The following is an 11,555-nucleotide window of genomic DNA, read 5'->3' on the forward strand; positions in this document are numbered from 1 at the left end:
AATACTTTTTCCACCATTGAAATTATCACATTAAGGCAATACTAATTGTTGCAAACAGCTTAGTCAAACTAGTAAATCCTAGGTCACATTTATAATGTAAATGCGTAGCAATAGAAGCCTTAACTCAACATTAATTGTATCTTAAAGCATGTAGTGTGAAGAACAGGATACACATTATAGACATCACAGCAATCTCATGATACCATCTATTCTAAACAATACTGTTGGAATACAAATCAAAGTACAAAATACAAAGTAATGTTTGAGAATGGTATATGTATTTAAGGCAACTGCTAATTCAACATTTTGTGTAGACCTTAATCTCAGAACAATATAAAACAAACACATGCACATGTCAGTCTGTAGAATGCAGTTTGCCAGGTGCTGCACAATCGCGATATTGTTAATCACAGTTATTTTATACAATTTTCATATCATCCCATCCCTATCTTCAACCTCCCGAAATGTTCACGGGTCCTTCTCCGCATCCACTCCACTGACTCAGAGTTACTGCTCACACACAGTTCCAGTGCACGTAAAAACAAAGTGTTATATCATAATACAACTGTTAGACTCTAGCTTTATTGCTGCATTTAAAATACAAAGTGTTTAAGAGTAAAATTACATCTTTAAAAATCACAGCCACAAACGCAGATTCCTCAGGCTCGAAATGGCTGTAGTCCATTTTGTTGTCAATATTTGCCAACTAATTGGTGGTGGATATTTTTGGTGAGCATTATATATTAATAGTATAATTAACTGAAAATGTTTTCCCATAGTGATAAAATGTATTATATTTGTTTGTGTTCCACTATAGACTGAAGCGGGACAGGGCGAGGTGTTGCGCTTCGTTTCTGGCATCAAAATATGACGTATCCGTTTCGTCCACTGGTTGGGGTATGAAGGGCATCGGCTGGTTCTGAAGGTTGTCCCAGTCGAAGCCCTCAAACACAGGGTGGCACTTCAGTTCTGGTGGACAGAAAACAAAACAGAAATTAAGAGTGGCAACACAAAGTTGACGTTAATTTTGCTTTCTCGTCCCTTTTGTGCTCTATGAATTCACTGCGATATTATGTAGGAAAATAAATTTGGATTTCTACTCGAGACGTGACTCAAAATTCGGTCTGTTGACCCACAAATGGGTCCAGACCCATTGCTAGGGAAACGGTAACCTGCCCCAGCCTGTGTGACTTCTGGTCTAGAGGGGCAGGTGCCGGCGAGTACAACGCGGTGGATCCTATTGGTTCACTGATCTGAGCCGAAAACAGTATGTGCTTTAAACGACTGCAATTTTTTATCATTTGAATACTCCCAGAGTGACAAAGAATTATGTTTCACTACGAGTCTGTCGTGGAATTCTGGATCAATCAATAATCGATGAGGCAATATAGGAGTCGAGACAATGTTGTCAGGTGGTGATGTATGCTTTATGTTCATGATATGATGAGGAGAATTACAACACACTCGGGTAGTGGTAAGGTAGTTCTCCCAAGAGTGCACGGCAGAAATCATAGCTATACTGTTATACCAAATATCACAATGTATTATACAAGTGAGATCAGTGATGGCAAAATACAAAAGTCAACCATATGATTTCTTCCTCTTCTGTCTTCAATTAAACAACAGCACATACTCCTATTTTACCGCTGTTTCGGCGCTGTAGTGCCGAAATGATTCCGGCTCGTCAGACATTTTCAGTAGCACCGAAGAGCCGACTTTAGGACGGTACCCGCCCCCGAACCTCAAATGACGTCACATTGTAGGCTCTACAGAGCCAAACCGACTTTTATTCAGCTCTAAAATAGGAGTATGAATCGGCCCTTAGTGTTTTTAGAACTAAGACATCGGTGCTGACAGATGAACAATTCATTTGAATCCAAATAATTTACTAATGTGGTTCTCACCCTTGAGACCAGCCCGTTTGGTCATGTCCATTGTCAGCAGCGTATCAATGGTATGCCTGGAGTCGTCCGATAGTGCCTCCTCTCCCTCAGGCCAGGGGATATCTAAAATCAAAATGGTTGAAAGCGATGCAGGTTTAAGAAACACTTAAATCTTTGTCATTCTGCTCAGGAAAGGTTATTTTCCAGACAGGCCGAACAAAACCATAATAAACTACAACAAGAATAAACAACGTAACTTATATCATTGGAATAAAAACACAAAGCAAATACAAAAACCTCACCTCTTTTGAGGATATTCTGAAAGACCAGCTGAGGAGTCTCGTCGTTGAATGGAGGCACACCGGTAAGGAACTCAAATAGACACACACCCAGAGCCCACCAGTCAACCATGAAATCTACATGAATAAAGGGAAGGGTCACATTTCAGTTGACATCAATATTCACTCTATTTTATTCATTCCCATTAAGTGTGTGCATTAAAACTACTGCAGTGGCAGAAGCAGGAACCAAGTTAGAAGGATTACACACCAGAAACATAGACCAGACACGAGGATTACATTTCTGGAACAATGGATTCAATTTAAATGCCTAAGAGTAAAATGTAATGCTAAATGATTGTATTTGTAGCTAATCGTGCAGTATATATTATTTGTAACTGTAAACAAACTATATACTGTACATAAAATACAAGTATAATGTTACCACAGAGACCCAGGCTGATGTGATATGCATGCTGCAAAGTGAAATTGCTTTTTCTTTTTTATCCCACATACCACTGAATATAAGGACATCTAGAATGTATCCTTTTTTGTTAGTTCAGGCCTTCTGACATTCATGGCCACTTTTATGACATGAACAAAACGATGTCCTTTCTCTTTTTCCTCCAATCAGGCTCAGTAAAGTTGCACACCAAACCAATCAAAAGGGGGTAGAACTAGGCCTGTCACAATAATTTTTGCATAATTGTCAAAAATAAAAAAGCAGAAATAACAGATCTGCTACTAGATCAGCTATTTCGGCTACCGGTATTTACTTATTTTGTCAGTAAATAGATACGTCAGTAATTTCTTTGTATATTTAAGGACTAAATATAATTTATAATTTTATAATAAATAATTTATAATATTTATAATTTCCGGACTAAAAAAGCGCACCTGGATATAAGCCGCACCAGCTAAATGTAGGGGAAAAACCAAATGTGTACATATACAAGCCGCACTGGACTATAAGCCGCATAGAGGTCATAGAGATAAGGTCCGTTGTGTAAGTGGCCGTTAGATCCATAGATTACGTGCACCGTTGTATAGGCCGCAGGGTTCAAAGCATGGGAAAAAAAGTGGTGGCTTATAAATTCCGGAAATTACGGTACTTGTCATATCTTATCTTCCCTGTGCAATCTTTTATTATCAATCTATTATTGCCTTATAGGCAATCAGAAATGTCATTTTGATTCATATCAAAGTTCCAATGTTTGGCCCAGGCCGTAGCGTAACGGTCTGGGCACCGGACTGGTAATCCAGTCGCAGTGTGCCGCGGGTTCGACTCCCGGACCCGACACGGCCTTTACTGCATGTCATCCCCCCATCTCTCTCCCGTTTCCTGTCAGCCTACTGTCTGTCCCTTCAAAAATCAATAAAAGGCGTAAGCCGCAAAAAAAAAAATATATAAAAAAAAAAAAAAAAAAAAAAAGTTCCAATGTTCAACACCAAAAACACAATTAAATCGTTAGGTAATAATTGCAATTATTTGCGTGACAATTAATCGCCAACTTAAATTTGTAATCGTGACAGCCCTTGGCAGAACTGCAGAAGCTGTGGGGAAGGGCACATTTGTAAAGCCAAGCAGCCAATATTCCTCTGGCATATTAGCAAGGCTGGTTGAACATGCATGTAGAAACTTACCACACCGACCATTCCCTGAAACTCAAAGAGAATGTCCGTCACAAAGGCTACAGTGTTCATTAATGATCCAACACTACCCACTTAATGCCCTATAAGCCTATATACTTAGTTCAGTGGTTTTCAAACCTTTTCATAGCAAGATCCATTATTCATATGGCATTTGAGCCACGGACCACCATTTGATGAGATTTAGCCTCTCAGACCCAAAAACATATAATATGCTGTATTGATGTGGTACCACATGAGAGATAACAGGCAAATGTTGATCAAAATACATACATTCTCTAATTGTGTAGAGTTCTTGTAAATTAAGTAATGCAGATCTTTATCTAAATGTAACTCCTGAGAGTGTAAAATGAAACCAAATGGACCCCCAGAGTTCTTCAGGGCTCTATACTAGGCGCCCTCTTCTTTTCGCTCTACACTAAATAGCTTCACCAAAAATAGCCGATCATCTACAAGCGCACAACGTGCCACGTTGTGACATTGCAGATCGGCTATCTTTGCTGGATGTTCACATCAGAATAGAGTCGTTAAGTGCAAAAAAACATTTTGGATATATTTATTTTAAAATTAAAACATTATTATTACTACAGTGCATGGTGTTTGTTTTGTTTGAATACCGTGAGGTTTCCCTAAGAGAAGCTCCGGGGCCAAGTAGTCAGGGGTTCCAAGAATTGGTGCACCTTCCACAGGCAGGGCACCCCTTCTGACACTCTTTGGGGTCCTGAAGGGAGTATGGGAGGTCGTCATAGGCTGGGGAGTCTGAGGTAAGGGCCAAAATCAACCACAAAGTTGTTAGTCAAGAACTACATGAAATGTACAGACTTGACACATATCATCTATCATGCCATGACCAAAAATAGATGCTTGTAAACTTTCTCAATTTAAACTAGTGTTGATTTTCACATTCTCCTGCAAACTGTTAAAGGTTTCCTGGAGGAAAAATAATGTAATGCACATTATGCCTATGACTTGTAAGCCTATGACTTAAAGCAAAATCAAATCTCACGACTGAAAATGTTTGTATGTTCAAGTGCTAATGTGTGATTTGTGAACTGTCCCCACACTAGCACGAGTCCTAAACAATTAACACAATATGTATTATGAATGATTGATGTTCCAGTAATATTGTTCCTGCTGTTCTACATACTGCCAACCTGGTGAATAAATCACAGACTGAGGCTTTAAACTTTGCTTTTAAATGAAATATCCCAGACTATTAAGATTTTATGGAAGATGCTTCTGAACATATTGCTACTTTTACCACTTCAGATGCTCCGATCTTGAAATAATTACCAAACAAATATTTTCCCTGCGCAACATGCTTCCATAGACTGCTGGATGGTTTAGAATTCAAATGACTGAAATCAGTCATAGCGACTGAGAACAATCCATGCTTGTACCTAGGCCTGTCACAATTATTACATAAATTATTACATAATGGTCTAATCGCAATTATTTTTGTTATAATCGTTTCCATGTTGAAAATGTTTCATGCATTAAAAGAAAAGCTGAAATGGCAGATCTACAAGCTTACAACACGAAGTGAGGCTAGGTTACTAGCAAACCAAAATGTACTCTTTATTCATACGTGACATAATCATGACAGCCCTGCTTCTTGTACCTGAAAGGCACTGCTGCTGGTGGAGCAGGGTCTTTTTCTCTGGACTGGAGTTGTGGTGACCTCTGGTAGACTGTGGCTGGAACAAGCGGCCATGGACAGGTCCATGTGCTCCACAGAGGCCAGGCTCAGGTGCGAGGTGTTATAGGTGAGGTTGGAGCGGTTGATGGAGCTACAGTAGCTGCGGAACACCACCACGTTCCTCGGCTTGAGGAACGAGGGCGACTCCGTAACGCCGCCGGGGGCGAGCTCTGGGACGCAGTCGCGGAACGAACACCTGGGTTCGCCGTGGCCGAGTTTCGGCGTTTCGACACTGGTGAAGGCGTTCGCTTGGGCCAGTGATTTTTTGGTGAGGGGCGCACACCTATTCTCCACTAGTTCCTCAAACGAAGTTGAGTCGTGTTTATCGGGACTATTGCTGAGCCTCCGCGAGCCCGGGCTGTCAGCGGTGACACACAGGTCGAGCATGGAACCGTCGGACCCGTCGAGGCTCAAACTTCTGCACACGTCGCGGCCTTCACCAAACGGGAAACTTGAGTTTGCCGTTTCTTGTGCACTGTCGACAAAGACGTCTTCCTCCAGCTCTTCGAGATCACAAAAGAAGAGATTTTTGGCAATGGGACTGGAGTGCTTCAGTTTCGGTTCGTCGTGCAAACCACTTTCCCGCTTAAAGTCATCAATGATGTCAACAGCAGAGAACATGCCCGTTATGCCAGTATGCCGCTTTGAATCATCCCCTGGGACTGGACAGGATCTCGTGTAGAGTGCGTTGCATTTCTTGTTTTGGGTCTCCAATGTCTCTGCACTCCTCTCCATGTCCGAGAAGGGCCTCTTAACACAAGAGGGCAGTGCAGTTTGACTCTCTTCTGTCATAGGTGGGGAAACGTCATCTTGGTTGAAGGGAAAAGCCTTTCCTGTAGCAAGGGAGTCTGGATCGGACATCTTAGACGGTTCCCCAGGAGCCGAATCCAAATGTTCTCTAGTGGCCTTGGCAGGGAGCTCCATGTTCTTCAGTGAGGTCAGGGCACGGTCCTGTCCATTCATGCTCGGCTCTGCTGTCACCGTCTCTCTCTTTGTGTCACAAAACATGGACTGCATGCGCAATTTCCTCTCACACGCGGTTTCTTCATTCTCTTTCTAAGGAAGCAAGCAAATAATACAAATCTACAAATTGTCACAAAATTATTCTAATAAGATTGTTTATAATTAACAATTAACCTTAAACCTTAAAATAAAGGTGAACAGATATTTTTTCTCAGACCTCGTCACACTCCCACAGTGGACTGATACCACCATCAGAGTCAGTAGCAGAGGCCATTGTGCTGGCTGCACTCAGTGTATCCACCCTTCTTAATCTGGACTTCTGCAGGATGGGGGCCAGATTCTTGGTGATGCTGCGTGGGTTTAATGCTCTGTTGGGTCCTGGAAGAGCAACGAAAACAAGGCTAAAGTCAACACTTCCCTCACACACGACAGAGCTTGTCTTGCAGAGTTTGACCCATTCCCTCTCTCTTGATAAGCATGACTTTAGCAACAGACCAGGTCATCTTTTGCTAGGTGGTTTAGCTAGCTGAACATTTTGGGTCTAGACTGGAGCTCAGATGGCAACAGTACTCAAAATCGTATTGTTATTTCATTATTGCTGTTTTATAGAGCGTCGCATGTCCTGCCCCCTTTCAGAACGACGAGGCACCAGGAAATAATTCCCCATTCATTTTTCCCATAGGGTTTTGAAAGAGTGTTTTTTTGGGCCGAACAAATAATTAGAAAGAAAACTCAAAAACATGTTGTACACTGCCCTTTTTTTTATTTGTTCGGCCCCAAAAAATGTGTTTGAACGTCATGATTTGTCAACTCGGCTGTTGGCTTTGTCTGAGGGTTAAATCATAATGCCTTTTAGTTTAAATAAATACTCTCTGAGTGGGAAATTATTTCCTGGTGCCCTCGTCGTTCTGAAAGGGGGCGGGACTGCGACGTTCTATCACAGTTTTGTTCAAAGTGCTATACAAATAAAGTTGTATTGTTATTATTATTATTTGAGCTTGATGTGTAACTTTAGGGGTGGGCGATAGGGAGGAAAAAAAATCAAAAAAAATTCAAGCAGTATTACGATTACACAATATTATCACAAAATATTTTCTTGCGTTTTTATGGTTCTTTTTCAAGTTACCACCTAAAGGTAACAAAAACAAAAAAAGGAGTAACAGACCATTTAGACCAATCATAGAATGTGCATTCACTGTATCACAATAGATACAATATCTCTGACGGCATATCGTAGAGACATTGTATCGTCTCCACGATATTTATCACCATATCTACCATATTTATCACCCCTATGCAACATACCTAGTTTCCATGAGTACCCAACGGGGGAGTATGAGCACTCTTTTGTCCTCAGAATAGGCGAACAGTAGGTGTTTCTCCGTTGCGCTGCTTTGCCACAGAACATGGGACTGCATGCAGCCGATGCACTACAGTGGTGGCGACTACCTTCAGGTGCAGGCGTGTTCTGTTTTGGATAAGCAAGAAGAGAGTTGACAATGTTTAACATTTTTACATATCGTTGCTGTCGGGCAAAATCTTATCTGCATATTCTAATCTAACCCCTTGTGTTTTTTGTAAATGAATGCCCTACTTGATCATACTCAACTAGTGTCACACAAGCTTGATAATTTTATATGTGGCGTGAAGCGATGTGTTTTTGAGCTGCTACTTTTGAATTTGAATCCTGAAAAGTAACAGTTTTGGACATACTGTAGGGTTTCCACCCGACAGAGACTATACATATACATGCATTGCACACACACACACACACACACACACACACGCACACAAATATACATCACTCACTAATCCCAGGGAGCTGATCAAGGACAGGACTTGACCTGGAGTACGGAAGTAATCTTGTTTAGGCTTTGCCAGTGAGGGTGTTGTCAAGATATCCGTCAGGTTCAGTTCTAACAACATAAACACAAAATCATTATATATTATTCATCTGGTAGGGTCCAGGATGATATATTGAATTATGATGCGATACATGGTTTGTTTTCATACCTCGGTCAAGATTTACTTTGGAAAGGCCAAAGTCTGTTAGCTTGATGTGTCCATTATTGGACACAAGCATGTTGTCTGGTTTCAAGTCCCTAAAGATTAAGGATTCCGTAAAATGACATGTTACACAGTCAGAGGCAAAAATAAACATCATTACGCATATTTTCGATCAGACTTACCGGTGAATTATGCCATGATGGTGTAGATAGTCTAAAGCCAGTGCAATCTCCGAAATATATTTCACGGACATATCCTGGTCAAAATAGCCATAGACGTGAAGGAGCGATTTGACATCTCCACCAATGAGGTATTCCATTACCTGTGTGAGCAATGTGAAATATGAATAATGGGAGCATGGCGCATACTTGGTTAAGGATGGGACAGTAATTATCACGTATATCACGATATTATCACAATAATCGTATTGTGTAATTTGAATATATCGTGATGCTGCAAAATTCAGTTCCACTGCCCTCTAAACTTGATCAAACAGACCTGTAAAGAACGTATTTGGTCATTAGTACGCTCTTATTTCACTCTACACAAATTGATTCACCAAAGATAGCAGATGTATGAGCTTACGTGTTGTGAGCTCATGGATTGGCTATGTTGGTGAGCGTTCCCCACTACCCCCCAGTATATAGGTCAACAAAAGTGGCATTCTAGTTTTAAGCATGCTTTTATTATCACAACATTATTGTTAATCATCACATTTGCTGTGCGTCTATGCTCAAATATTACCCAATAAATTCAAATTTCACTCTAATAGTTGTCTGACTGTACTGGGTTTAATGCTGCAAAGGAGAAAATAAATTGTTCTTCAACTAAATGTCAATGTCACAAATTACCAGGATAATCTTGGTTTTAGTCTGAATCAAGTAGTACAGATGTACCACAAAGGGGCTTTTACTCATCGCCAGTGCATCCCTCTCTGCCTTCAGTTGCTCGATCATGTTTTTGTTAACAATGTCGGCTTTTTTCATGACCTAAAACAAAGAAAGAAAAATAAGTTTCACAAATGTTTCAAAATTAGTACAAAGATTATTCAAAAATACCATATATACAAGCTCAAAATGTGTTGCATTTTTCAATAGGGCTTAAACCGGCACTATTTAACTTTTGTAATAAATAAAATGCATATTTGTCCCATCTGGTTGACTCTACCAGATTTGCATTAACAATTAACAAAGTTAAATAGTGCCGCTATAGAGGGTATGTGCATGCATAAAGTGAGTGGCACAGTGAGTTTAACGTTGTTAAATGCAATCAGATGGGACTTTTCTGTTTGGATGTATGTGTCAAGGCCAAAGTATTTTTTTTTACCACTCAGTTGGCGTTCCTGCAGAACTTCACACGCATACCATCTATTTAACCAGGTAAAGTATTGTTAATATAATACCAGTAAGACGCCTGAGGGAGAAGGGCGTGCACGCGATCTGCCTGGGTGACAGCAGACTATGGGCGAGCACTGGTGCTTTGGCATGTTATGTTCTGTGTGACCCCAGGAAGACTAGCTGTTATGTACCAGCTAATGGGGATCCTATTCCTAATAAACTCTAAAATTGGGGTGGCTGTATTTTTTTGTCTCCCCGAGACAAAATAAAGATCGTGTCAAAGGTCATGTCCCACCTAGACACAGGATCTGACACGAATTTTTACCTGCTTACAGTCAAGATTCAAGTTATTCCTTGAGCAAGCAGGCAGGCTCAATGGTAGAAATGTCAGCACTTGCGCAGGAAACAAGGCTCAAATCCAGGGTAGAAGCGAGGTAAGTTACATAGTGCGCTCCTATACCCAGCTTTCCAGCTTTGTGTGAACACAACCACACAAGCATTGGCTTGTGAATCATTGGCTTGTGATTCACGCCATAGCGATGATTTTATTGGCTGAGCAAAGTACATATTGAAGATAAAAGTGAGGGCAGAATAGTGAAGACACCAAAGATTGGCCGGAATGATTTGTGATGATTACATTGGTGGAGCACGGAATGTGATGTGTGATGATAAGCGCGCCCCTCACTTCACACGGATGTGATTCTTTTTAAACACAAATCTTCTCTTCTTGGGGTCCCTGGCCCCTGCACAAACCTTTTTTCAGATGGTGGTGTGCATCATTTTGGGGGTACTTGGCAAGAACAAGTTTGATAATTATTGATTTAGAGGACATTTTTGTTAAATCGGCCTCAGGTTTGTTCCTCATGATGATTTTTCTGGGGAGTGGGACTTCCTGATAAGAACCCCACTTTGACAACAACCACTGTTTAATAGTACTGTAAACACCACAACATTGGGGTTCTTCACTTTTCGCGGGGCGAGTTGGAAAAGGGGACTCAGTTCCCTCAGTTCTAAAAAAAAAACCCTCCTGACTCACTCACCTTGGCTGCATATAATCGTGTGTTGCAGTTCTTCTTCCTCGCGAGGTAGACCTGTCCAAAGGCACCGCGACTGATGGGCTTCAGAATGTCGAAGTCTTCAATGGAGGGCGCCTTGGGGACGTTATACGTTATACCGTTTTCTGGACCACCGTCTCCAACAGGAGGACCCTCCGTTGTGTTAGCGTCCGTCATCATGATGAGCGTTTCAAAAGGTCCAAGCCGTAATCAGGTTGTGTTTGTATCTTTAACTACCCGTTTAACTGAATTAAAAAAACATGTCGCTGAAAGGAGAGGAGGACAGGGTGAGGCTTTGGGTGAGTGGGTGAGGTTTGTTTGTTTTGAATTTTTGAATTCCGCTCTTCCGCTCCGTTCTGGGGTCCTTTTCCTACATGCGTCATCACGCACATAAAATAAATCGCCTGTGCAAAATTATTATTATTATTTTAACATCAAATCTATTCACCTAAAAAAACACTAGACATCCACATGTTTTGGTTTTATCCCATGAACCGGGATTGGTGTGTATATATGATTGATTACATATTTGATAAAGGCTAGGGGGCTGTTCTAGATTTGTATATTTTATTTTCAATCGGGCAGAAGTGTTTACATGGGATTACAAATAAAACCAGTGCATGAAATAATTATGTCCAACATGTTTTTTATGATTGATATAGTTTGATCAGATTTGGATAAAT

General features: G+C 40.9%; 1 protein-coding gene across 2 annotated transcripts; it reads right to left on the minus strand.

Annotated features, from left to right (window-relative positions):
* Positions 1–279: 279 nt before the first annotated feature.
* mastl (microtubule associated serine/threonine kinase-like) lies at positions 280–11,164 on the minus strand. Of its 2 annotated transcripts, XM_083778063.1 has the most exons (13): positions 10,858–11,164; positions 9,332–9,469; positions 8,663–8,802; positions 8,487–8,575; positions 8,283–8,389; positions 7,764–7,941; positions 6,691–6,839; positions 5,433–6,566; positions 4,429–4,570; positions 3,806–3,820; positions 2,186–2,299; positions 1,905–2,006; positions 280–969 (listed from the first exon to the last, which is right to left on the minus strand). In XM_083778063.1, exons 1-13 carry the CDS (start codon positions 11,050–11,052, stop codon positions 812–814), a joined length of 2,661 nt encoding a protein of 886 aa, XP_083634189.1. In that variant the 5' UTR covers positions 11,053–11,164; the 3' UTR covers positions 280–811. The 2 variants fall into 2 exon arrangements, with proteins under 2 accessions (XP_083634189.1, XP_083634190.1); XM_083778064.1 differs by lacking the exon at positions 3,806–3,820.
* Between the last annotated feature and the right edge of the window lie 391 nt (positions 11,165–11,555).

The sequence above is a fragment of the Protomyctophum parallelum genome (assembly GCF_964188405.1).
Source record: "Protomyctophum parallelum genome assembly, chromosome: 12".
Classification (NCBI taxonomy): Eukaryota; Metazoa; Chordata; class Actinopteri; order Myctophiformes; family Myctophidae; genus Protomyctophum; species Protomyctophum parallelum.